At 52.5% G+C, this 26,285-nt stretch overlaps 1 protein-coding gene across 5 annotated transcripts in view; it reads left to right on the top strand.

The window, feature by feature from the left end:
* Positions 1-22,110, top strand: part of BCORL1 (BCL6 corepressor like 1) — a 30,763-nt gene extending 8,653 nt beyond the window's left edge. For all 5 annotated transcript variants that reach the window (XM_064517979.1, XM_064517981.1, XM_064517978.1 and 2 more), the window contains 12 exons: positions 2,253-2,343; positions 2,632-5,211; positions 5,641-5,806; positions 6,084-6,164; positions 6,381-6,821; positions 11,787-12,016; positions 12,126-12,332; positions 12,424-12,590; positions 12,757-12,902; positions 13,845-13,922; positions 18,716-18,869; positions 20,494-22,110. In XM_064517979.1, coding sequence (XP_064374049.1) covers positions 2,253-2,343; positions 2,632-5,211; positions 5,641-5,806; positions 6,084-6,164; positions 6,381-6,821; positions 11,787-12,016; positions 12,126-12,332; positions 12,424-12,590; positions 12,757-12,902; positions 13,845-13,922; positions 18,716-18,869; positions 20,494-20,770 — 4,618 coding nt within the window. In that variant the 3' untranslated portion in view covers positions 20,771-22,110. The remainder of the gene's footprint in view (positions 1-2,252; positions 2,344-2,631; positions 5,212-5,640; positions 5,807-6,083; positions 6,165-6,380; positions 6,822-11,786; positions 12,017-12,125; positions 12,333-12,423; positions 12,591-12,756; positions 12,903-13,844; positions 13,923-18,715; positions 18,870-20,493) is intronic.
* Positions 22,111-26,285: the final 4,175 nt, after the last annotated feature.

The raw sequence follows: 26,285 nt of genomic DNA, 5'->3' as shown, positions 1-26,285 counted from the left end.
GCGGCGCCTCCCCGGCGCGGCGCGGCCCGCTGCGGGGCCCGGCGCGGCGCAGCACGGCCCGCCCCGCTGGCCAGCTCCGCGGGGCCGCGGGCCGGCGCCTGCGCTCGCGCGCCCCCTGGCGCCCCGCCGCTGCGCCGCCCGGCCGCCCGCGGGGTGGAGCCGCCTGCGGGCCCGGCCCGGCCCGGCCCGGCCCGGCCGCCGCGCGGGGCGGCGCTCGGGGCTCGGCGCGGGCGAGGCCGTTCTCCGCCCGCCCGGCCCGGCGGAGGCCTGCTGCGGCCCGGCCCGGCGCCTCCTGCCCCGCGGGGCCTCGCGCAGCCCCGCCGCCCTGCCCCGGGCGGCCGCCTCGCCGGTCCCCAGGCCCGAGCGCCGCTCGGGGCGTTAGCGTCCCTGCGCCCGGCCGGCCCTCGCCCCCGCATCTCAGCCGGCATCTGGGCTGCGCTGCCGCCTGCTGCAGCAGTCTGCCCCCCCCCCCCCCCTTATTAATAACAATCCTCTTAAGCCTTGTGCGGCCTGGCTAACTTGGGAAGCTGAGGTTAGAGAAATCCACGGCACGCCGTGTCTGTGGGGGGAGCAGCATGGAGGCCGTGGGCTGGGGAGGGAAGAGGAGGCCTTTCGAGGCGTCGGGCTTTTGCTGCGGTTTGAGGGGGTCAGCGCTGACTGCGCAGCTGAGCTGTTGTGTGAGATGGGGAACAGATGCGGCCAGAGTCTGCCACAGCGTTGTAATCCCGAGGGCATTTGGTGAGGCGTAGGAGTCGCTGTGGCCTTCCTGCAGCCGGAGTGCTTGCCGGTATCCCGCTATGGGCCGCTTGAGGTGGCCGGGAGAGCGCAGTCCCGGAGCTGAGCGCCGCAGGGAAGCCCCGCGATGAGAAGAGAGCTTGCATCTGCTGCTTGGTTTTGAGAGTGTGGGAAGGAGGGAGAGGGGGACACGCCAAACCAGAAGAAAATGTCATCAGCAGAAATTAAAACTGAGCTGTTTTATCCCAGCACCAGCAGCTTCTCTATAACGACCCTTAAAGATTGGAGAAGTGTCATCGGGCAAACATTGCTAGGCCAGGTGTGTCGCGGGGGTAGGACACTGAACACACGAGCGCTGTCTCTTGTCCAGTCATGCTGCAGATCATGAGCACAGTGATCTCTTCAGTGTTTCCCATTTCCCTGGAGTTCACAGTCCTTCTCTGAACTCATGCTTTCCGCTCAGGAATTGTCTTCCAAAGAGAAGAGGTTAAACGTGCAGGCCAGCAGGACATTGCATACCGAGGGTGACTGGCTGCTTCAGTCATTCGCTGAACACCTTGGGCCTGAACACTTTCGATGCTGGAGAGAGATCTCCAGCGGGGACTGGAGAGCTGAATGTGCACAGCGCTTGTAGCGGCAGGCCTCGGAGGCTACCTACACAGCCCGGTGCCTGGGGAAGGGCCTCTTTGGAGGACCTCGACTGACAGTAGGGACTGGGAAGGAGGAGATGAGGAGAGGAGGCTCCTGGGGGGTGAAAGGCATGGAGTGGTCCTGCAGTTGTAGCTTCTGGACTGGCACGTGGGAGTGATGAATCAGGAGTGTTGGTCATAGAGATGAAAGGAACATCAACAGCGCATCTTAACGGCTTTGGCTTGCAGAATGGCGTTGAGGGGCTGAATTGCAGTTACCAGGTAGTTGCACTTGTGTGGGGGGCAGGAATCGTCAGGAGAAACGCTGCATGTATTGCAGGGTATGTGTGCCTGGGGTGGGAAGTTAGGACCTTGGAGTGAATGTGGCTGGAGGACAGAGGAACAACGATGAGGATGTGTGTGTGGAAGGAGAGGTGAGCAGGATGGGGCTGGGTGGGGAGAATGGGACTGGAAATCTGTGCAAAAGCTGCGTGGAAAATGGAAGGCATGGGAGCAGGTGTGTAGAGGCCGGGCTGCAAGGCAGGGGGCTGTGAGAAGGCTGGGCGGGCCTGGACCGTTGTGGGGCTTGAGGAGTCGAAATGGTCCTGAGTAAGGACACTGCACAGAGCTGCTAGGCTGTGGAGAAAAAGTATTGTCAGGCAGGTACAGCTGCATGTGGAGGACATGTCAGGTAAGCGGGCAGTGCTGTTGACTGGGCCAGGCATGGCTCCTGACAGGTCAGGGAGGCAGGTTGTGTTGGTGGGGTAGCTGTGCTGCTGAGGACCTGGCTGCCTGCAGACTTTGAGCTGCTCTGCTGTGCCAAATGGGGACAGGGTGCTGGGAGGATACCTCAGGACTTTATAATGCTGTGTCTTGTTTGTCATCTAGGAGAGCCCCACTTTCTGATGAGGAGTCTAAAACGAGCAGCTCCCAGCACTTGGGGTCTCAAGAGTTTTGCGTCAGCAGCAGCCTTTCCAAGGTGAGCTCCTTGTGTGCATGTCTGGGTCCAAGAAGTCATTTCTGTGGTGGAACAGGCCAAGCAAGAGCATCTGTCCCTAACTGGGTCCTCTGGGCTCTGTCTTCCAGAGCGATGTGCCTGGCTGCAGCATGGGAGAAGCAACGCTCTGTTGTGGCAAAAGCTGTTTGCTGCTCCCCATACGTGGCCTTCTCAATGTCCTGTGGGGGACTGGGGAGGGGAAAGTGTTGCCTGCTTCGCTAGGGGCCACTTGCACGGCTCTAAGGAACATCATCTCCCTTCTTGTTGCAGGTGGAGCTCACAGCAGTCAGCGGTGGTGGCAGCAATGCCCAGGGGCTGGATGCAGATGGCAAGGTGGAAGAAAAGCTTGGTCCCAAATTGGAAGAGCAGCTGCCTGATCCCAACCCAAGCCCGGAGTGTATGGGAAAGACTGTGAAGGAAGATGATGTCCTGGGCCCTCTGGCAAGCCAGGGGGATGGCAGAGGGCAAGAGCCAGCAATCCCCAGAGCTGCTGAGCAGGAGAGCACTGGTGCTGATGCTGCCTGGACACCTGCAGATCCTCACAGTGACAAGCAGGCCGATGTTCCTCCAGCCTGCTCCGCAGCTCCAGAGAGCGAGCCTGCTGCGAAGGAGAAAAGCACCCCGAGCACTGGAGCACAAGGCCTGGGAGTGCTGGCAGAGGGGACGTTATCCGTGGTTGCTTCCAACTGCAACACCTCAGCCTCCACCCCAGCTACTTTCACTTTGAATAGAGTGTGCTTTCCCACATCTCAGGCCCCTGCTATGCAAAAAATGCCCCTGACCTTTCAGCCTGGGACAGTTTTGAGCCCAAGCCAGCCACTAGTGTACATCCCTCCACCCAGCTGTGGGCAGCCGCTCAGTGTGGCTACACTTCCAAGTACCTTGGGGGTCTCCTCCACGCTCACCCTCCCTGTCCTGCCTTCCTATTTACACGAGCGTTGCCTGCCAGGAATTATTGCTTCTCCAGAGCTGCGCTCCTACCCCTACACCTTCTCTGTGACCAGACCTTTGACTTCAGATGCCAAAGTGGTGTCTGTGGAGGTGAATCAGCTCAGCTGCTCTTCACCTTCAAGCGGAAGTGGTGCCCAAACTGCTGCCGATGGTGCTCCCCCATCCACAGCTGGCCCTTCCCTCTCGTCCAGCCAGCCTCCACTGGCAGCACCAGGTGGAAGCAGTGCCCCTTCGTCGGGCACTGGTACGCATGCCAGAGCCCCAGGGGCTCCCGAGCCGCACGTGCAGGGCGCTACTACTTCACTTTCTCCTCTGAAGTCCCCTCCGCAGCTAGAGCGTGAGATGGTCTCCTCTCCAGAGTGCAGCGAGATGCCTCTCGATCTCTCCTCTAAGTCCAATCGCCAGAAACTGCCCCCGCCTAGTCAACGCAAGACACCTCCTATGCCCATCCTCACACCCGTGCACACCAGCGGCAAAGCACTGCTCACCACAGTCCTGTCCAAGTCCCAGCGCGCGGCCCAGAGCACAGGCAGCAGTGTCACCTCGTGCCTGGGCGCCACCCCGCCCTTCGTCATCTTCCCTGAGTTCCTGCGTAACGGGGAGCAGGGCTCCTGGGTGAAGAATACCACGCTCATCAGCACCATTCCAGGCACCTACGTCGGGGTGGCCAACCCGGTCCCTGCCTCGCTGCTGCTCAGCAAGGACGCCAGCGTGAGCTTCAGCAGGGACCCTCGCCACCTTCCCAAGCAGGAGCCTATTTCCATTGTCGATCAGGGAGAGCCTCGAAACACCGGGATTCCTTGTGGGAAGAAAGCCAGCCAGGTCGGTGCAGAGGGACAGCAGGATCCTGCTAAGAGACTTCTTCATGGCAGAGTTGCTTCAGGAGCTCCTTTGTGTCAATCGAAGGACATCTCTACCTGGAATCCTGGCCAGGGAAGTGTTTACCCCCGTTGCCCGGTAAATGGAAAACCTTCCAATCCTCAGCTTCTGCCTCTCGGCTGGTCTCCTTATCATCAAACGCCTCTGCTTTCGATCGGCATCTCCACAGTGGGGCAGCTGCCCCCAAACCAGAGCAGTACCTGCAAGCCCTCTGGCGCAGGGGAGCTCCCGACGTTCCCCAGCGTGCAGCCGGCAGAGTCTGGCACGGCAACGCAAAGCACGCCGGAGGGAGTGCCCAGGCTCCCATCTCTGGAACGGGAAGCTGCCTCCAAGAGCAAGAACTGCCGGGCCTTGCCCAAGCTCTATGAGGAGCCTGCCAATCCAGGCCCGCTGAATGCAGGTCCGTCTCTTCAGGCCAGCCCTTTGGATGTGAAGGGGGGAAAGGGGAAGCCAGAAAACCCTCAGAAGAGTCAAGAGTGTGATGAACCAGAGGCTGACTCCAGTAAGGAGAGCAACGTACAGACTGAGGCTCCCCAGGGGAGCTGTAGCCTCAAACAGCTGGATGCAAAGCCTAAAAACCAGGTGTTAGCAGCCTATTTGTCGCACGATCTGCCCACGGTAGGGCAGCAGAGCCTGCGAACAATTTCGGAGGTGCCCGCTGCACCCACAGAGAGTCAGCGCAAGGAGGGGGGCTGCGAAGGCTCCCAGGAGCAGCCAGCTGCAGAGCCGCCCCAGTGCATGCGTCAGGTGGATCTATGCAGGATCAAGAAGGAGCGAGTGGAGTGTGACATGTCATTTGCTTCTGCGGCCTGCCTGCGTGCTGGGGCTGCTGCCCAGGCCTTTACTGAGGTCAAGCTCAAGGCAGCGGGCCAAATCAAACAAGAGGGCAGCGCACGCTGCAAGACCAAGCGGCAGCATGATGGGGATATCAAGCAGGCTCACAAGAGACTGAAATGCAAAGCCCAGGACAGTGAGGAGCTCGCAAGCAAATCAGGGAGCCGGAACATGCATGGCCGGAAGGTGGGTGAGAGGCCACGAGGAAGGGTCTCCAATGCCAAGGAGGGGGGTAGCTGCCAGGTATGGCTGTAGCTGGGACTACTGGGTTCACAAAAAGGTTAGCAAGTAGGGTTAGGAGTGAGGAAGGAGCTCTTGCTGGGGAGAGCAGCTCACTGCACAGAGCTGGGGCTTATATTGGCTTTCTATCCGTGCTCTTTGGCATTACCTGACAGTGGATTAATATCTGAAATACCTGGGTCTGCAGGCTTTCGAGGGCAAAAGTGGATCTGGATATTTACAGATTCCTGGGCTCTGTGTTGTACGTGGGTGTCAAAAATGCTGAAGGGCAACAGCATTGTTGGTGTGGGACAGCATTTTGGCATCCCTTCTCCTTAGCTCCTCCAGCATAGTTCATTGGCAGTTTAAACTTCAACCTGTATCCTCCATTCGCAGTGGCGAAAACACCACGATGATCTGCATGAAATTAGCCAGCGAGAAAGCCGAGCTGGCCTGGGATCAGTGAAAGATCACAACAGCCTCAGACTGAAGCGTAAGCGCAGGAGGCCGGCAAAGACAGAGTTCCCATCGCCAGCACACCGTGGGGACAGCCACGAGGAAGGTACTGATATGAATTTAAGGTGGCAATATGTTCCCGCTCTGTCCAGCTGCAGCATTTCCTTTAGCACCGGTGCTCTTCTGCCGTGGAGCCAAACTGCAGTTCTCCTCAAGCTGCATAGCTCTGGAGTTGGTTGCTTCCCACAGCGGATTGGGATTCTAGATGGAGCTGAAATGTGATGCCGGCCTGCCCTTTCCAGGCCTGCTAGCAGTCTTGCTTGCACAGATTTCCCTCTGACTTTTCGGTGGCATTGTTTCTCAAGGCTCTGTTATCTCCACAGGTTACCTTGAGAAGAAGCCCAAGAACAATTTCCGGGATTTCATTCCAGTGGTGCTGAGCAGCCGGACGCGTAGTCAGTCAGGTGAGTCGTTGCCAGGGGTCCTGGGCACGGAGACATTGCTGCTCAGCGAGCGCAGGGTACTTCACTGCCCTCTCAGATCAAACGTGTCCTGGGTGGAGTGGGAGGATTTCTCTGTTTACGTGGCCTTGTACGTGGTCTTCTGTCCTGCCCCACAGGGCTTTTTCTTGCCGATACCCTTGGCTCTTTTTGCCAGTGAGAAATTCCACTTTCTTTCAGGAAGCGTTGCTGGCTCTTCTGCTAGCTTGACGGGAGAGTGTGATGTGACTGGTCAGGAGATTTTACCATTGGAAGAGGATCAGGAAGAAGAAGAGGACGAGGAGGAGGAGGACGAGGAGGAAGAGGAGGAAGAGACGTCCTTGAAATGTCGCAAGCTGCGAAAATCCCACAGGACATCACGCTATCATAGTCGCAGGGCCAGGGACAGGTCTCTGTCAGAGAGGAGCAGCTGTCACTTGCGGAGGGCCCGGGAACTGCCCTGGAGAGTGGAAGCACCCAGGCAGCTGTGGGAGCCCAATGAGGAGGAGGAAGATGACAGCCACATCAAAAGGAAGAAAAGGAGACGGCAGAAAAGTCGGAAATACCAGACGGGGGAATATTTGACTGAGCGAGAGGAGGAGCAAGTGGGCTACCCCCACAGAAGGCGAAAATCCAAAGCAGGTACAGTCTGGGATGGGGGTTCTGGCACCAGGCTCCTGGGCCTTAGGCCATTTTATACACATATACATATGTGTATAAATAAATAAATAAATAAATAAATGTATGTATGTGTATATATATATGTGTATATATATATAAATTATATACATATATATATATATATGTGTGTATGTGTATATATATATAAAATGATGGAGTTTTGTCATTACAACTAGGGCACCGGGCTTGCATGGACCACTTCAGCTGGTCAGCTCTTTAAAGAATATTTACAGTACATTTCAGGGTAGGGAACAGCATCTCGTGTGGCTAATAGGTACTGATACTACCCTTGGATTAAGGTAGAGGACGTGGGAAAATGAGAATTGGAGAAGGTAGCACAGCAAATTTTTTGTGGACAAGTATGGACCCCTGGGAGGTGTTCAGCGTTCCTGGCTAAAATACAGAGAGGTGGAGCCACTGCAGTTCAGCTGGCCACCTTTATGCTTTGTTTTGCTTGATTAAGTTAACTTGCAAGCTTGCACCGCAGAGCATGAGGGAGAAGATTAGCAAAGTCAGTGTGTCGCAAGTGGCGCCGTGGTTCGTATTTGCAGCTTTGCTAAGAGGAGAAAGCTGTGCCACCTGCCTGTGTCGTGTTTCCTGCTCACCTCCGCTCTTGCGCTTTTTCTTCAATAACTGCCCTGACGACGTGATCAAAACTAAATCTGTGATCTATGTTTCCCTGAGGTTTAGTGGTCTCTGCACTCGCTTTTTCTGGATGTTTTGAGGTATCTAACTGTCAGCCAGCTATCTCTGTCCGTCCAGGGGCGTTTCGAGGTTGTTGGAAGCAAGGGTGGTATTCATCCAGCAAAACATACGTGTCCAAATGTACGTGTTGACATCTGCCTGGTAGTCCAGATGATGTGTAGCTCTGCCTGAGCTGTCCCTTAGGTAACTTTCTGTCAGCGTTGCAGAAGAGCATGCCCCTGCCACAGTGCCACCGTGGGAGAAGTGCTTCTCTGGGGGCTGCCAGCTCTTCCGGCGCTTGGGCCTTTCTCTGGGAAGTGATGCAATGACTGGGGACCTGTTGCCTTCTGCCGCACTGCATCAGTGCTCACACTGACAGTCCCCAGGAGAAGCTGAAACACTACTGAGGTGCTACGCAGTAGGCAGTAAAGGTGGCCTGGCAAGGGCAGTCTTGGCGAGGTTAGGTTAGAAAGCGATGGTGCTGTGCTTCTGAAGATCTCTTTCCCTGCGTGCTCTGAATCAAGCAGCTGACCAGCTGTGATTTTCAATGAGTGTGCTTTCTGTAAAGGTAAAACTGTTGACTGGGATGCTTAGTTAGCACATTGCCTGCTAAACTCTGTTGTTTCAGGTTAGTCACAGGGTTTCTTTTGTGTCCTAGCCCTCAGTACTGCTAAAAACCTGCTGTGGGCTGTCCAGAGGGGGTGGAAAGCCGTTGGGTGTTTAATTCTCTTAGTCTCATCTCTGCAGTCTCAGATATGTGCACTTTTAAGCCACTTTCCTCCTACTGTATGCTCTCCAAAGCTAGGTGTCTGCTCTATGATAGTTTTACACTGATTTAGTGTCTGGCTACCTCTGTGTGAAATCAGTAGCAAAGTTTCTAATGGGCTTCTTGGCATCTTTGCGTTGCTTTCTGTGAGCTCTCTTAGACTGGCTTCCACCGAAGCCTCTTCAAAACAGAGCCTGGAAAGAAGGTACAAGTTCAGCAACATTTGGAGAGATTTTTTTTTCCAGGAGCTTTACCACACACCTTAAGGTGTCTGTCCTCTCTCAGAAATGGTTCCATAGCCAGCTTCCCTCAGAGACCATTTGGTTACTTCGTCCTCAGATGTGTGAGCTACGGTATTTTGGATTCTGAAATTCCGCTCATGGCCCAGAGGCTTTCCTGGCTTTCGAGATTAGGACGCAGGCTTTACGCTGACATTGTAAGGTGGCTGGAAGGCTCAATAGGGACATGAGGCCAGCCCACGTCTTTGGAGAAAGCAGACAACTGCATTCAGTACTAGCTAAAGACTCTGCATCATCTTTAGATACGAGCTGCAGTGATCCACTGACAAATGCCTGGTTTGTTGTGGCCGGATCCCCGCTGGGGGCAGGGCGGGGTGTTAAAATAAGCATACCACTTTTAGCATTTGGTTACTGATACCACCTCATTATCCAAGTGTAGCCAGAAAACAGTCAGGACCTTGGCTTCAAGGCACTTGGATAAAGGAGGCTATATCCCTTTGATGGTGAAGGTAATGTTTTGATGCATTGGAAGTGTCTCCTCTCTCTGACCAACACTCCCTTGATTTTTGGGCAGACTGCTTTGATCAGCTGGGCTGGCTGCTCATCTATGAACGCATTTTTTGGCATTTTACTGCTGATAGTGGTGGTCACGTCAGCTAAAGGGGAGGCACACATTTTTCGTTTTTTCACCACTTTCTCTTCATGCACCAGCGAGAGACTTGGTTCTTCCTCATCCCATTCCCCACTCTTCATAGGCTCACGCCATTTCATATCTGTTTCCTCCCCACAGGCAGCTGTTCCACCGATGAGAGCATGTTCTCTCACACAGACGTGCTTTCTGCCAAATGAGGTGTATTAAATACTATGTTGATGGGCTGATTTAAAAGTCTTGGTCTAAAACAGACAGACCTCCTGCGCCTTGGCAGAAGGAATCGGATATCAGGGAACATGCAAAAAGGGAGCAGTATCTCACCTGCTTGTACGCTGCCCTGGGCTTAGTTGTTCAAGTGTCACAACTCTGTAAAAGGGACAAGAACAGTGCTATAGACAGCCCAACAGAAACCTCTGTCCAGTGACTGCTTCCAAAAGAGAAAGCAGGCTGGAGACTGCCACGTGCTGCCTTCTTGACAGTTGAGTATCATTGCTAAAACTTTTCTTAAATACAGTCTAATACGTGTGCGTAAATTAAAAAAAAAAAAAAGAAATATTGTGTTCTGTGCAGTGGGAAGTTAGAACTACCAACCCAGATAACATCTCATAATGAGCTCTACTTTGTTCAGAGCAAGGCAGACCTATTCTCTTAGGGAAACTTCGCCTGTTTCTTGCTTAAGTAGATCCAGTATGCTGGATGGTGTCAGGCTAGGGCCTGTCTAGCCTGCTGTTTTCTCTGAACCAGGGCAAGCAGAGAGGCTACACAGGGCAAGCACAGCCACTTCCTGGGCTCTAGCTCCCTGGTGTTCCCCAGCATCCAGAGCAGCTGAATTAGGGACCTCAGAGAGGATGTCCCTGCCCAGTCCTTTTATGATTCTTTTATGGGTTTGTTGCCCATAAATTTGTCTAAACTCTTTCTGGTTCTGCTGATATCATCCGCCTCCAACACCTCCGGTGGCAGTAAATCCCTGAAGTTTGCTCCGTGCTGTACAAAGTCTTTTCTTTTATCATTTCATAGAGTGCCTCTACATCTTGTATTGCAGGATTGGGTGAGTAAGATTTCTGCATTCAACTGATCTATTCCTCTGTGATTTTGTAAGCCTCGATCGCATCCTCCTCAGCCTTCTCTCCAGACTGAGGAGTCCCAGCCTCTCTAAAAAGGCAGGTTCTCCACCCTTCAGTCATTTTAGTTGCCTTTCTTCACCACTGCTCCGTCTTTCCTGAGATGTGGAGACCCAAATAGTACATGCTACTTAAGATGTGCATGCTTCAAGATTTTATATGTGGTTCTACATTGATATCTCAGCCAAACCCATTTTTCTGTGTGAGATCCATGGCCCCTGGTTCCTAGCAATAACAAGCCTGGATGGAAGTTACTTGCAGTGCTTGATGTGGAGAATCTAAAATATCAGCACAACATGGAAGTTGAAGATGCTGCTCCTAGAGATCTACAAAACCTGCCTAGGTACCAGAGAGAGAAAGGTCAATCTTCCGTGCGGCGTCCTTAATGGGCCCAAACATTTTCTTCCTGGGGATTACTCTCTTGATCCCTTGAACTAACCTACTGGGGCATCTCCTAGCCCTTTGCCTAGAAATGAAGCAGAAGACTGTTCCCAAAGGAAGTGCTCAAAGCTGTGAGGAGAGCCATCTTGAGAGAGACTGGTTCCCAAAAGCTGTCTGCACGGTGCCCTTCCTTTGTATTTTATTCCAACACTGATGATCTACAGCGAAGAGGGAGATGCACAGGCATCACACAAGTCAGTGCAGTTGTACGTTCATGAGGCTCTGTTTTCATATTCCATACTTTGTTTTCCAGTTACTGTCACGCCCTTGCTATGGTACGTTGCTATCTGAGTGAACCAGAGTGCGTGTCCTTGCACGATGTTTAGGGCTCTGTAATGAGCAACCTTGCGGTTCCATATAATGCGAGGAAGAAAAGCTTGGATTTCCGTTGAGGCATTGTGCTGCTTCCTGCCTGCATGCACATTAAATTAAAACTTTAATATACTACTTAAGGGGAAGACATGATGGCAAGGCAGGGCCCGATTTTGTAGCCAGCAAAATAACAACTGTTCCACAGTGTAAAGGGGATACCTCCCAAATTTTCTTTCTCTCTGAAGGGTGTCCCCTGTGAGACCTGCTTAGCTTTGCAGATATTAGGAGAATAGACCATATGGCAGCATGCAGTGACCAAACTACTGGGAAGCATGCTGACAAGCTGGGCTGTTTCCTGCTGGGTTCTCTGCCCAGGGAGACCCTGACCCACCTGACTGTCACACCTAAAGAAAAGTCTTAATCAGCTGCATGCAAGTCCCAGATCTCAGTAGCATTGGCCTTTTTAGGCCAGGATGGCTGTCTGACGTTGTGCATCTTGTGTTCATTCTGAGCCCATCCCTGATGGATAGAATTAGTGTCTTCACTCTGCTTGTGCTTACTGCAGCGTCTCTACTGTGGGTCTGGGTTTCTGGATTAGTAGCCATCAAAGATTTGCAGGGATTAGTTTGTTTTGAGTGGTGGGCAGAGTTTGGGGTTGCTGCCCTTTGATTCTTCACCAATAGGAGCTCCTCATTCCCATTTCTCCTTTAGATTTTAGGTACCGGAAGCAGAAGGAGTCTGGGCAGGGCAAAGGCACAGAGCTACGACTGAGAAGTAGGCTTTCCCCATCTCCCCGAAAGTCTCAAGGACGCCCAGACTTTCGAAATGGCTTTTACCTGGAGCACTCGGGCAGCTCTCCCATCCAAGAAGAGCTGGAGAAACCATCAGGAAAACGCAAATGCAAAACCAAACACCTGGCAGGGATCTGTGATGAGGGGAAGGTATGGCTTGGACTGATGAGGGGGACGCTGTGGGGAGAAATGAGATGGGGGTTCCTGTTGGTAAACCATGGCTGCATGTGCCAAGGAGCTGTATTCCATTCTTTTCCAGGTGAAAGGACGCTGGAATCAGCCCAAAATGCACTCTCTGAAGAAGCCTCAGGACTTGTGGCCACTTTGTAAGTCCCGTCGGGTCAGCCCAGGGAGTTCCCCTGAGTTACCTGTGGCCCAGCACATTCCTCCCGAAGCTCGGCGGCTGATTGTGAACAAAAATGCTGGGGAGACCCTTCTGCAGCGAGCGGCCCGCCTGGGCTACAAAGTGAGTTTCGATGGATTTTGCTTCTCTGTGGCCTGTGCTGCCCCATTTTGGTTTGTATGTAACCAGGCCTGCGCTGATCTTGTTCCTGCAGGACGTAGTGCTCTATTGCCTGCAGAAAAAGAGTAGTGACGTGAACCATCGTGACAACGCTGGCTACACAGCTCTGCATGAAGCCTGCGCGCGGGGCTGGATTGATATCCTGCACATTCTGCTGGAACATGGCGCCAACGTGAACTGCAGCGCGCAGGATGGCACAAGGCAAGCCAGCAAGAGGGAGGACACCAGGGAAGCCCTGGACAGCAAGGGGCAGTTTTCCAGGAAGAACCGCCACTCATCGCTAGATTTGTCTTAACAAGAAATAGATCATTTGCTTTGTGAACTCTTCTGATCTCCTCTTTATCTGCTAATGCTTCTGTCCTTGCAGGCCTGTCCACGATGCAGTAGCAAATGACAACTTGGAAACCATGTGGCTTCTACTCTCCTATGGTGCTGATCCCACTCTGGCCACGTACTCTGGACAGACAGCTGTGAAGCTTGCCACCAGTGAAGTGATGAAGCGCTTCCTTTGCGGTAGGTGCAAGCCTGGGGGTGGCAGTGCTTCCTGTGTGACAGCACGTGGGACCAAATCTGGGTGCCCAAGGGTTGAGAAGTGCTTGAGCAGCAGGGGGTGAATAATTTCAGCTCTGCCATGTCATATGTGTGTGTTTTTACAGCACAACCTTTAATTGTAGAATTGTATGCCATTTTTCAGATGAGATACAGGTAACTTTTCAGTCTTTGATGTATAAGGCAAGAATGCTGGCAATGTTGCCATCACATAACTATACAGGCAGGGCTGTGGATGAAGGATGAAGATGCTGTGTTCAACACCTGCAGTTCCTGGTTCTACAGCATAGCCTAAATGAATATATTTTTTCTGCCAAGTAATGATGCCATCTACTCTAAAACTCTTCTGCTCAAATGCTGCTTGCCCGCCGTTGTTACAAAGGACCATTTTGTGTTGCTGTAGCTGAGAGCGAAACACGTGCCCGCTTTCTGTGCTGTTGGTGTTGTGGCTCCAACAGAACAGCAAGGAGGACAGAAACAGCTAGAGTTAGATGGTGGTTACCACACAGACACAAGGGAGAAGTTTTTCAGTTTCGAAAAAGTCTGGTTTGCCAGCTGTCTGCCTGTCTGTGCTCCTCCGGGCTTAACTGCACACAGGTTTGTTAGAGATGTAGTTTTGAACTCAAGACAATTCTAAGGACCCTCCTTTCCAACCCACTCAGTATTGTCAGTTGTTTTCCACTTTAGCTTCTATTTCATCTTCTCAGCCCCAGGGCCATGTTGTCCCCTCCTGAGTGAGGGCACCCTTTTTGCAAGTTGTAGTTCAGCTTTTGCCATAATGTCTAGCTGCAAAATATGGTAAAACACTTCACCTCTGCTGCTTTTCCCAGGAGCAATAGATATGCATTCCAGGATGATGCTTTGACCATTAGATATGCATTTCCCCTCTTGTTTTTTTCTTCTTAGATTACCTTTCGGATCTCCAGGGCCGTACGGATGGGGATCCTCGAACAGCATGGGACTTCTACAGCAGCTCTGTACTAGGTGAGTTCAGTCCATCCCATTTCCTTTATACCTGCAGAGCAGAAAGAAATGTGTCTGCTAGATAATGATGTGTCGCTTGCCCAGGTTGTCTGTCAGCTTCCCTCCCAGCTCATGTGGTACAGAGATCCTGCCGTTATGTTACGTGCTAGGAGTTCCCACTGCTCCTGAGAGGGAGTCTTTCTTTGGGAAGTGGCACCCATGGTTCCCTCTAAGGTGACAACTGCAAGACTAGACTCCAAGAGCTGCTGGTGATTTCTGAGAGTCTTTGGGTCCCGATCCTGTAGCAGGTTATTCTTGTCGTAGTTCTTGTTACTGCCTTGTTAGCCAGTCATCAAGATAAAACCAAGGAAAGCAGAGGAAATCTGTATTTCTCTGAGGTGTTCTCCTTAGTAGCAGTCCTGAACTGCCAGGTACGCAGAGCTGCCCATCCAGTGGGACAGCTGTGCCTTGGGGTTACAGACCCCTCTCCTCTGCTTCAGAGAAGGGTATTTGTCTGGAGGAATTCCTGCTCTTAAAATGCCAGACATTTCCAGTGAAGGCATGACTTGTACCTTATACTGTCAAAGACTTTCTGAAGAAGATGGCTACCACCTTGGGAGTTTTCTTAAAATAGTGCAGGCAAAAGGTCCATAAATTGTTCTCTATATTATTCCAGTTCTGCCAAGGTCCATGAATGAAGATGTTCTGGATCCAGCCATGGGCCAGTGGCAGACTGCAGAGTCCCTCCCAACCACTTCTAAGACAGTAGATCATCACTGTCAAGTCCTCCATAAAGACTTGGATTATTTCCGCACTTGGCAAGCTCAAAGGCAGTTGATTTTATTTGTTTCCTACTGTCGTTTTAGATCTCTTTTTAGAAATGAAAAAAAGTTGGATACATTTGGAAAGCTGGTCTTGATAGAGGACATATCCTTGGAGGACCCTGATGTCTCTTCATTTCAGAACAGATGAAATTCTGTATTTCTAAGAAAACTCTTTGTCCATAGGCATTTGCATCTCGGAGCCTCCTTCTTCTAGATTTCTAGCTCTTGAAGCTATCACAATCCTTTGCGAAGAATCCTCATTAATAAGAGAAAAATAGCTTTTCTTTGACTGTAATATCTCAAAGATATTACCCCTTTTGATTTATCACTGACTCCCTCTTGGATTTCTCTGTTAAGCAAAGAAGGAAAATTGTGTTTGTTTTTGTGGGTAAGAAGGTTTGGCTCTTTTTGGTTGCTACAGCATGGCTGAGTTCCTGGTAACCCAGAGTGCTTATGTACTTGAGTCTGAGTATCTGCTTATGTCCCATTCATCAGTTCCCTTTCCTCTTCAAGATCCTGGCATGGGATTGTAGGCTGCCAATTCTCATACTCCATAGGAGACCGCCTGCCACATGCGAGTCGTTCAGAAACATGCCATCTTGTTTTCTGCTTTTGTATACCCTGACCCCTGAAATGAAAGAATGGATCTTGGAAAGCGAAGCAACCTGATTGCTTTTAGTTCAAATTAGCTGCTTGTTTCAGTTCTCTCTCTTTTTTTTTTTTTTAATTTGTGGCTCCCTTAGATTGTATTGAAAATCCTGTCTTTCATTGTATCTTTCCACATTTCTGTCCTCCACCCTTGTAGGCAAAAAGACAATTAATTTCCATTGATTTTCAGTAGTCAAACCCTCCCCAACTCTTGCCATTTTTGGCAGGTGGAGGGCTATTAAGATGCCATCAGTGATAGAAGTTCGCTGCTCACAAGGACCTTGCTTAAGTGCTTGGTTAATGCGGGGAAAGACTCCACAGGAAAACATGGAAATGCTGGTGACAGCACTTCATTTTCCTCTGCTGGGACCTCAGTTATGCTCTTTGGAGGATTTTGTTTGAGGATGGAAAAAGACTACCTTTTCTGTTAAATTAAGTATGTCCTACTTCTTTCACTGGGACTTCACACTGAATCCTGGCCACTGTGAATGTGCCTCGGCTGGTCTCCGTCATTTCGCTGGTGCCGTCTGTCAGGCTTTGTCTTCCTTCTGTCCTGTGCTGCCTGAAGTTGGTTAAAAAGCCAGACAGACCCAGCATGAATCTGCCTGTGCACATTCCTAGGAGCGTCTTTTCATCCTCGCACCGGTAGAAAGATCCTTTCAGTGTTTGTTGGGCTGGTGCTTGCATCTCGGGTGCCTCAGGCTTTAGCAGGTACCTCCACGCTGCTTGGGAAGACTCTGGTCCCTCCCAGCCCCAAGGTTGATGATCCCTGGAGGAATGCCAGCTACCCAAAATGTTCTGGAGCTCCCTGGGCTTGGTGTGGCTTGGTGTGGGATATTTCTGTCTCTGGCTTGGGATCACTGCCATCGTCTCTCTAAGCTGATCTAGCTCCACACTGCTGTCAGAGCTCCGTTCACCCCTCCGTGTGCAGCATTCCCAGTGTTGCCCTTGACAGCGTCATTGTGAGGCTGTATGACGGGTTGTGGCAGGGAACTAATCTAGCTGGAAAGTAATCCTTTATCTTGCTGGGTCTGTGTTCAACAGGCACAGAAAGGGACCTCCTGTTCCATCCACATCTAGATCAGCTTACAGCAATAGTGAGGTGGCACGGTTGGACCTCTGTCACCGGTGTTTTGACAGACAATACCGCAGGGCAGCATGTGAACAAGATGCCCAAGCTAGTGACAAGGGGCTGTTTTCTTTGTAGTGGTGTTTCTTGCGGTTTTTTGGGGGGGGGGGTTTGTTTTTGTTGTTGTTGTTGTTTTTTTGGGTTTTTTGTTTTTTTTTTTTTTTTGAATTGGGCCCTTTTGGCTCAGTTATCTCGTGCAGTCACCTTTGGTCACTGACAGCAGACTTTCCCCAGGGCAGGGAAATACTTGGTTGTACCACAGAGTAACTGAGCTGCTCCCAGCTGTCAAAGGCAACAAACCAGCTCAGCGGAAATGCTTCTCTTTAGTGATTCAGTTCTTCAAAGTTTCCCTTTCCATCAGAGCAGCCAGCTGAAGCACAAAACACTGCATGTCACTCTGGGTGGGAGGAGCAATCCCAGGCCCAGTGTGTTTCTATTCTTTGAAGCAGGAATGTTGTCCATGGTTTCCCTTAGGTGTGCAAATCTCTGGGGGCTGCAGGATAATGAGAGAAACCAGGGTGTGGGAGCTCTGAGGTCTGGGTATGGTAAACTCATCAGTGTCGTGCACTTCACACTGCCGTTGCTTCAGATACAATGTCCCACTCCAAGGTCTTGTTCTACACCTGGAACTAGCATTGTTGTGGCTGATGTTGCCGTGTTGCTCTGCGATGGTACAGGATGTTCCTGTTCTCATCTGAAGCCTTTAGTAAGACTAGTGGACAGGACCGAGTGAAAAGAGATCTCAGGATCATAAATTTTGCCACATTAAATTCATTTAATTCTTTTTTCCTGAGTTACCCAAGGAATGTGACTCTTCAGTCACAGCACTCTTAAGCTTTGTCTAGCAGTGATATCAGGCCAACATTCATATCAGTTATTTTTGTTCTATTCTACAATAAGTTTTGAAGGTATAAAAACCCTGTTTTTCTATTTATTATCATTATAGTATATAATAATAGTATTAATAATACTATTATTATTAGGGACTTTTCTCTTTTGAAGGACTTAGAAATGACCTCGTTGTTTCCTGAGACTGTTTGAGCCATGTCCTCTGTCATCTGCTGTTGTTTCCCTATTAAAATAACATTCTGACTGGGTGCTGCATTTATTCGTAGAGCAGTGTGGCCCTTGGATCTTGTTCATGCAGCACACCATAAGAACACTTTCTGTGCAGCCTTTTCTTTTATGCATGGTGTTGAACTTCTGCATGATTGGTTTATTTGCTTACAAGCTCTGATTTCTCTCTGTAGAATCTAAACCTATTTTCTGAAAGTTTTTGGAGCTGTATTATCTCAGCAGGACAAAAACACTTTGAAAACCCAAGGCTATTCATACCTTTTGATAATAAAATCCTGACAGCAAGCTATTTTTCAACAGATGCTTTCCAAACTGGTGAATAGTAAACTTAACTATGTTCAAATTGTTTCTGGATCGAATGTGCTATCCTCCATCTTCTATGCAAGCAAATCCCGCTAGACCTCAGATGCCTCTTAGAAAGGCTTCTCTGAAAGTATGGGTTTGCTTCTCTAAAGTCATCCTTACGTTTGTTCTCTTGTATGAGCCTCTAGATCTGCTGCACAATTTGGTGGCCCTATCTTGCAGTCCTTACGTACACACAGCTCCTGGCACGCACCTCTACGTAACCTGCTGACAGTTGTCAAGAGTGGGATCTGGGTGGAGAAGTCCTCAAAGAGCAGAGAACAGTGACTTCCTTTATAGGAACCATGGTCCTTAGAGATGCTTTGTCTGCTTGGCTCCTACATCCACCTCCTCCCCCACTGGTGCAGATGCTTCTAGGCTGAGGATGGCTGTGCTGGCAAAGGACTGAGGCCATTCAGGAAGAGCCTGGAGCGTTAGAGTGTGTTCGAGCCAAGAAAACAGTCTCATCTTGCAAGCAGGTAGCACATAGCCTCACATGTGGGATCAGTGCAAACCTGAAGATAACATGATTTGCTCTTTCAACCTAACAGAGACAGAGAGCGGAGTTACCAGGCAGCTTAGCATGCAGAGCAGCCAGCACTCGCTCATTCTCTGAAATGAAGGGCTGGAAGGAAAGTGTGAGGAGCCCCTGGGATTTAGCTCTTGAATTTGCTGTGATGTTGTGGGCAGGTGCATATGGAAGTGTGGTAGTAATTGGTCATTCCCCAGGGACCAGTGAGTGCTGGCTGGAGTGAAACTGTGATTAATGCCAACATCTGTCTTGCTTGTTTCAGAGGGGAAGGATGGCTTTGGATGTGATCTCCTGCTCAACCCTCCAGGAAGTTCAGACCAGGAGGAAGATGAGCAAGAATCAGACAACTTCATGTTTGAGTTCTCAGACAAGCCACTGCTTCCCAGCTATAACCTCCAAGTGTCAGTCTCTCGGGCGTAAGTATCATTTGCTGGATCGGAGAGAATTTGGGGGACACTAATGCTACAGTGGAGGGAAAGCCCATGGCTTCATGTTACGGTCAGCACAGGCTTCACAGTGGGATTTATCTGAAGGAAGGCAGGAGTGAACGTCAGGCTGAGATGAACCATTGGATGTGACTGTTCAGCCCTCCAGTGACAGTGCAGCATAGATGTGCTTAGAGAAATCCCAGCCTGGGCGTCGTTGACTGCTGGCTAGCACACAGCACAAAGCCTGTGAAGTCCTCCAGTTCCTCATTTGGTCTCCTTAATTCAGCACTTTAAGGAAGTTTGGTCATGTCCCCCAGAGGAGATGGAAAGGGGAGACAGACTGAGGGACTGTAGGTGAGGGATGCGTATAGATGAGGGAAACGAGCAAGGAAAGACCCTTCTGGTTTAAGAAAGGACAGAGGCTTGTTTCAAAACAAAACCAAAAAGCAATGCAGGTAAAGCCAAAACTCTCCGGAAGATGTTTGGTTTTTTTGTCAGCGGCTTGGTGCATGCCCTTCTGTACCACTGGTGGTCACAGCCCTGGCATCCCGTTTAGAGATGGCAGCGTGTCAGTCATCTGAGCTCCTCAAGGCTAAGAGCAGCTTGTGTACCTCAGATGGCTATTTTCCTTAAAATTAGGATTAGAGATACTGAGTTACAGACAGCCCCTTGCAGAAACTCTGACAGAGTTTGGAAACGTGTGGTTCTCCAGGGAACTGCTAGTGATTTTCCTGAAGAGCTCTGGCTGTGGGACAGCACGGCCAATACCACCACGCCACTTGAGAGACTCATGGGTCCTCAGGGAGCAGAAGGGTTTAGTCAGGGATTTCCCCATGTAATCCTGCTGCCTAGCCAAAAGCGTTCTGTTGCTGTATGGTGTCCCTACGCCGTGCCTGGTGGGAAACCTCCCCTCTCTTCTCTCTCTGCTGTTGCTCTTGGCCCAGTTTTTGCCCAGCAATGGTTAGCAACAACTTGCATTGGTGGGTGTGAATAGATCTTTCTCCCTCTGTCGTGGGAAAGACTAAATCAGGTCACAGCACTGGAATCGTAGCTTAGATAGACCTTTTGCTGGGATCGGACACAGGTATGTGAGCAGTCTCGCCCTCTCTACTGCTCACTGTTGGACTATTGCGTTCACTTAAACTGCAGGGAGGAGAAAGACGACTTGGCAGGGGAAGCAAGAAAAATGCCACTTTTTCTTCCTGTTTAGCAAATTTCCCTTCCTGCCAGTTTCTGCCCATCCAGCAGGACATACACAGTGCCCAGGGGAAATGACTGGGAGGGAAACGGAGCCCCTAGCGTGGCTCGTTGCTGGCAAGGGGGGGAAGCTGCCAGAATGCTTTTTTAACGTGTGACTTTTACGCTGATGTCCCTGTCCTGATTTGAGTGTTTTAAGGAGATAAGAGCATTCGAAACTGGGCATGTCTAGGAGCCTAAATCCAGCATTATTCTGTACGCACGGTCTGTCCAGACTGCTGAGTGCAGGGTGCAAGGACCTCACCGTTGGTACTGTGGCAAGGCCACCGTGTGCTCACCCAAGAGATGGTCAGGTGGGGAACGTGCCCGTGGACCCTTCCTCCCCTAACGCGCGACTCTCCTGCCTCCCTCACAGGCCCTGCAACTGGTTCCTCTTCTCCGACGTTCTCAAGCGACTGAAGCTGTCCTCCCGCATATTCCAGGCCCGCTTCCCGCACTTCGAGATCGCCACGCTGCCCAAGGCCGAGTTCCAGCGCCAGGTCTCCCTCAGCCAGGTGCTGGCCCAGGCCGAAGTGCCGGAGAGCCCCGAGCTCGCGCCGGGCGCTGCAGAGACAGTGGAGCTGGTGCACTATGAGCCCGAGCTGCTGCAGCTGCTGGGCTCGGCGGTGGAGTACGAGGCCTGGAGCAGCTGACGGGGACGGATCCGTTCCCTGCGTCGCGAGGCAATAATAAGGACCAACGGGAAGCAGCCCTCTCAGCGCCAGCAGCGGGGACCCGAGTCTTTGGCCAGCTAGTCCGCCTTTCCTCGTGGTGCCCGAGCTCCAGCCGGGGAGAGGTGACACTCGCCTCCAAGGACTTCCCAGGGTCCCTTTGTGATGAGCAGCGGTGGTGGCAGCTCCCTGCCAGTCCCGTCCAGCTACTGCAGGAGATGAAGCCCACGGCCGGGGCCGCGTTCGCTGGAGCTCGTGGGGCAGCAAGCGGCTCCGGCGAAGCGAGGGGCAGCGGGTGCCTCTGCCCGTCCCTCCCTGACCCCATGGAACTGCGCCTCTCTCTCTGCCCTCCCCCTCCCAACGTCTTCCATAGTATTTATTTAATTAGTATTTAATTTGTAATGTTTCCTTTTGGGTTTTTTTTGCTGAGTCTGTATCACTGTGATTATGTGAGCTCCGGGCTAGGGGATGGGGGCTTCCTCCGGCTCCTCTCCAGCGCTCCCCGCCGGAGCGCTCGGCCCTCGTGCTGCCGAGCCGGGGGGGCCCTGGCTCCCGCGCCTCCGCCGGGGCCGGGCACGGCCGCCTCTCCTAGCTTCGGAGCTGGCTTCTGCTGCAGGCACTCCCGCCCCCGCCAGCGAGGCCAGCCGCCGGCCCCCCGCTCCGCTCCGGCCTCGCCGGGCTCCTCCCTGCGTTTCCTCCGTGCTGCCGCTCCCCGGCCCCCTCAGCTGCAGCCTGCGCCCCCTCCCCGAGCAGCTCCCGCGCTCGCGGCCGCGCGTCCTCCCGGGGCTCGCTGCCGCCGCTCCATCCTCGCCGCCTCGCGCCCCCTCCGCCGGCGCCTTCCCCGCTGCCCCCGGCCCTGCCGTTCCCCGAGCAGCTCTGCCGGAGACGGGGGGCACGGGGCGCCCCCGGCCGGGGCGCGGGGCAGAGCCGCTCCGCTCCGCCCCGCCGAGATGGTACAGTTTTATTGTACAGGTGCTAACAGGACTCTTGAGGACGGGACAATCTGTTTTTTGGGTTCTTTTTTTTCGTTTTGTTTTATCCCTGGCTCTTCCCCTGCTCCGCAGCGGGAGCCCCGGGTGGGGGTTTATTTGTTTTTTCCGTTGTGTTGTGTTTCTTCCCAGCCAGGGCAGGTGTCTCCCTCCCCCTTGGATCCCCGCTGCCAGCCTCCCCTCCCCGGGGCCGGACAGCTCCTTTTTTTAAACCGAGGGGGTTTTTTGCCTTTGGGTGTGTATTCTGGCTGCTCTTTCTGATTTCTGTTTTATTATAAGCAACCGGCTGTGGTGTCAAAAACACTTATGTACAGAAAAAAACCTGCATCAGGCCTCCCGCCTCCCGGCTCTTCTTTCGGGGCCGGGCGCCAGCGGGGAGCGGCGAGGGGGCTGGGGATGCCGGCGCCCAGGGGTGACGCACGCTGCAGGCAAGGGGAAGGGGGGAGGCAGCCCTCTCTTGACCCACGTGGAAGCCCAGAAGAAAGAAGAAAACGCCGCTATTCCCATTTCTGGACTAACACGCACAGCTGGAGGACTGCAGCCAAAGCCGGCTGTGCCAAACACAGCTCTGGCTGTGCGGGTGTGTGGGTGCACGGAGGCGGGGGTAACCTCTGCCGCAGGGTGCCCGTACCCCGCCAGAGCAACCCAAAATGCCACCGCGGCCCCATGCCATGTCCCGACACACTGGGGCTTGCTAGAAGCGGGGTGCGCAGCCGGTCGAGCCCCACCGCCCTCGAGGCCAGCCTCCCCACTTGGCTTGCCAGCCGCGTGCTCGCATCACACCATCCTGTGCCAAACCAAAGCGCTCAGAGGGGAGCAAATATATTTTGGGCACTAAATGGAGGCTGGAGAACCGCAGTGCTTCCCGGTTTGCTTTTCAATAGGAGGCACCTTGGGTACGGGCCACAGGCCGGTGCTGGTGCTTCCTGGGCTGAGAGCTGCCAGGGCGGCTTTAGGCATTTCAGCCCCCTCTGCAAGCTCAGGCTGTGGTAGAACGTGCATCGGTTTGGGTTGATGTGATTTTATTTTTTTCTTTCCCTTTCCTACAAAAGTGCTGGAAAAAGGACAGCGCAGCGTCCCCCTGCACCCCAGGAGGTATCATGCCACCGTTTGTGGCAACGGCCATGCAGCCGGTGAGTGGCAGTCCCTCCTCCGGCCCTTCTAGCTGCAAGCTTTGTAGTGGTTGAACAGCACAATTAAAGGTATTGCCCACTCCCCTCAACGCCAGCTTCAAAAAGGCAGCTCGAGACAAACTGCCGTCGCACATCCCAGCTGCAGCGTCAAGGGGACAAGCAACTGGGAACAGAAGCGGCGAGTGGCAGCAGCACGAGCTGGCGGCTTTGCCAGGGCACTGGGACCTGGTGACTAGCCCATAGCCAGAGGCAGCAGGGAGCGGAGCCCGCAAAACCCCCAAAAGCTTGGCTCTGGCGCAGAGCCTGCACCACTCCGGGTTCGGGAGCTGGCAAGTTCAACCGAGGGCCAGAGCTGCCCCAGGGCATGAGCTGGTGGTGTAGGGATGCCCTGGAAGGGGGCCAAGCCTCAAAATTGTCCACAGGAGACCACCACAATCTGCAGGAAAAGTCACTTAAGAGGAGATAAGGAAGACCCACTGACACTCCAGATTTACTTGCTGGCCCAGCCAGTTTTGCAGCCTGAGGTATGTCTCCAAGCTCTCTGCTTGCTGCCTTCTCCAGCACGGAGACCACAGCACACGTGCGGTGCAGGAGGGGCACTGAATTTTAGGAAGGAAAAACTTGATCTTAAGAGAAGTGAGTCCATGCAGAAGGCTGTCGAGTCCAAGAAAGGGAAAAATCCTTAGAAATGTCATGGATGCTCTTGGGGGTGGGGGAGCTGTGAATGGAAAGCAAAGCTGGAGGGCAAGACACAAGCAAGGTCCAAGAGGTTATCTACACCACATAGAGCCACTTCCAAAAACTGAACGTCTAAAGGTAGTGATACCAGGGTGATTAAAGGAGGAGAAAAGGCCCAAGATAAAGCTAGAGAGGCAAAACCGAGCAGAAAACAGCCCAAGGTGTCCTTCATTGGGAGCAGCAAGCCTAAAAAAATGTGGACCTGATGTCCAAGTCAGCAGCAGCAATTTAGCAAGGAGCAAGGCAGTGGCCGAGCAGCTCCGTTATCAAGCTGCTCCTGCCCGCACCGTAGCAACGGGGAGCGCAGCGGCTCAGCTTTGTGCAGGACTGGCGGCAAGGCACCGCTGGGGCACAGCAGAGACTCGCAGCAAGGCCGAGAGGAGGAGGAGGAGGGACTGGCACTAAGGCCCACCACGTAAATGGGCTGTGAGCTTTCTGAGAGAGCCAGCAGACATCATTGAGCAGGTACCTGCCTATACGCCGGTCTCATGGAAACTTAGCTGCTGGGCCATGTAAACAACACCCATTTCAATCTTTTTTATAATGAAAGCTTTGGGCAGCTCTTCAGAAGCAGAGCCACAAGCCCAGCAACCACTGCTGGCAGGTTGTTGATGTGATGGTAAAGCAAAAAAAAAAAAAAAAAAAAAAAAAATCCAGGGTAAGGAGGACGCCTTGACCGCATAGGACTGAACCACCTGGAAATCAGCCTTACCAAGGGGCTACAGCTCTGCACGCAGTGTTATTGCTGGGCTAGCACTAGAGTGGCCAAGCAGGGTCTTAAAAATCCAGCAAGCTGATGGCCCATGTGGATGCTCCTGTTTCCCCTCCGCCCTGCAGAGGTTCCTCCCTTGACCAGCGTGATATGATGGGGTATAAGCAGTAAACAAACAAACAAACAAAAAAAGACAAACACACACACACACACACACACACACACACACACACACACACACACACACACACACACACACACACACACACACACACACACACACACACACACACACACACACACACACACACACACCCCCCGAACAAATTTTTCGAAGTCCTTGATCTGCATCACAGCAACATGGTTGAGAAGGGAGATTTTGGCGGGGGTTAGGTCTCCAGCCCCACTGCCCACTTGCAGCTAGGCTGTCGCCAGCAACACCGGGGCGGGGGGGCTTGGGATGCCTCAAGGATGGCGATCCCCTCCCAAGAGTCTTCTGAAGAAAGCAATCAGCCTTGGAAACAGAAGCTGCATTATATGTCAGAAACTGGCACCTGTGAGAACATTGTGATGAGTCAGGAAGCCTGGTGGAGAAGAGGCAACCCTGGCCTCACGTCCCTGTGCCGTCTTGAACAACATGTGATGCTGCTGCTTCAGTGTGAAGCCAAACATCTGCAGTCCAGGCCAGGGTCGAGTCACTCTGCAGAAAAGGCTCTGGGACACAAGTTGAGCAGGAGTCAGCAGAGTGCCTGGGCAGCAAGACCAGCCCTGCACTCTGGGGTGGTTAGCAGAAGCACAGCCAGCAGGGTGAGAGAAGGGCTTCCTCCCCTTCGCTCTGCACGGGAGAGACCGTGTCTGGGCACTGGCTCCAGTTGCGGCTCCCCAACCCCAGGCAGACATGGATGCTCTGCAGCGAGCCCAGTGGAGGCCCCTGAACTGGTCAAGGGCTGGAGCGCAGGAGGTACGAGCAGAGGCCAAGGGTGCTGGGTCTGTTTAGCCCAGAGAAGAGAAGGTGCAGGAGGATCTTACTGCTGCCTGCAACTGCCTAACAGGAAGCTGGAGAGAGGATGGAGTCCCTTCCCGGAGGTGCCTGGGGACAGAACTAGAAACAATTCCCATTAGAGATTAGGAAAAGTGTTTTCCTCATGGGTGGATCAAGCACTGGAATAGGTGCCCAGGAAGGTTGTGGGATCTCCATCTTTGGAGATACTCAAACCTTGATGGGCCACAGCCCTGAGCTTGCTTTAACTGGACCTGCTTTGAGCAGGGGCTGGCATAAAGACCTCCAGAGGTCCCTTCCCGTACAAATTATTCTATGATCTGGAATTAAGGAATACCTCCACCTCAGCCCTGAGCAACTGCCTCACCGCCCACATGCAAGCAATGGACCTACCTCCTCTGGGCTGAGGCAGCCTGACTGATCAGCATCTATCCTTGTCTTGCAAACCTACCATCACCAGTCGGGCAAGGAGTACCCAAGGTAAATCCCTCCATGTCCATATTCAAGGGGCAGTATCATCCTGGGACAGAAGGCGGCCTGGAAACAAGATCAACAGTCCAGCAAATATTTGCAACTTTGCCAGAAAGCATATGTTCATCTCTGAAATCTTTCAGAGATGGCTCTCAGCAATGCTGCAATCACAGAATGGTTGTGGTTAGAAGGCAGCTCTGGAGATCATATGGCCCAACCCTCCTGCTCAGCCAGGGTCACCTACAGCAGGTTGCCCAGGACCCCGTCCAGATGGCTTTTGAGTATCTCCAAGGATGGAGACTCCACAACCTCCCTGGGCAACCTCTTCCAGTGTTCAACCATCCTCAAAGTGAAGAAATGGGTTTTTTTTGTGTTCAGATGGAATTTCCTGCATTTCAGTTTGTGTCCACTGCCTCTCTTCCTGTCACTAGGCACCACTGAGAAGGGTCTGGCC

This window comes from Dromaius novaehollandiae, chromosome 11 (assembly GCF_036370855.1).
Source record: "Dromaius novaehollandiae isolate bDroNov1 chromosome 11, bDroNov1.hap1, whole genome shotgun sequence".
Taxonomy (NCBI): Eukaryota; Metazoa; Chordata; class Aves; order Casuariiformes; family Dromaiidae; genus Dromaius; species Dromaius novaehollandiae.
Note: the sequence above shows the minus strand (reverse complement) of the source record. Positions and strands in the feature narration are given on the sequence as shown.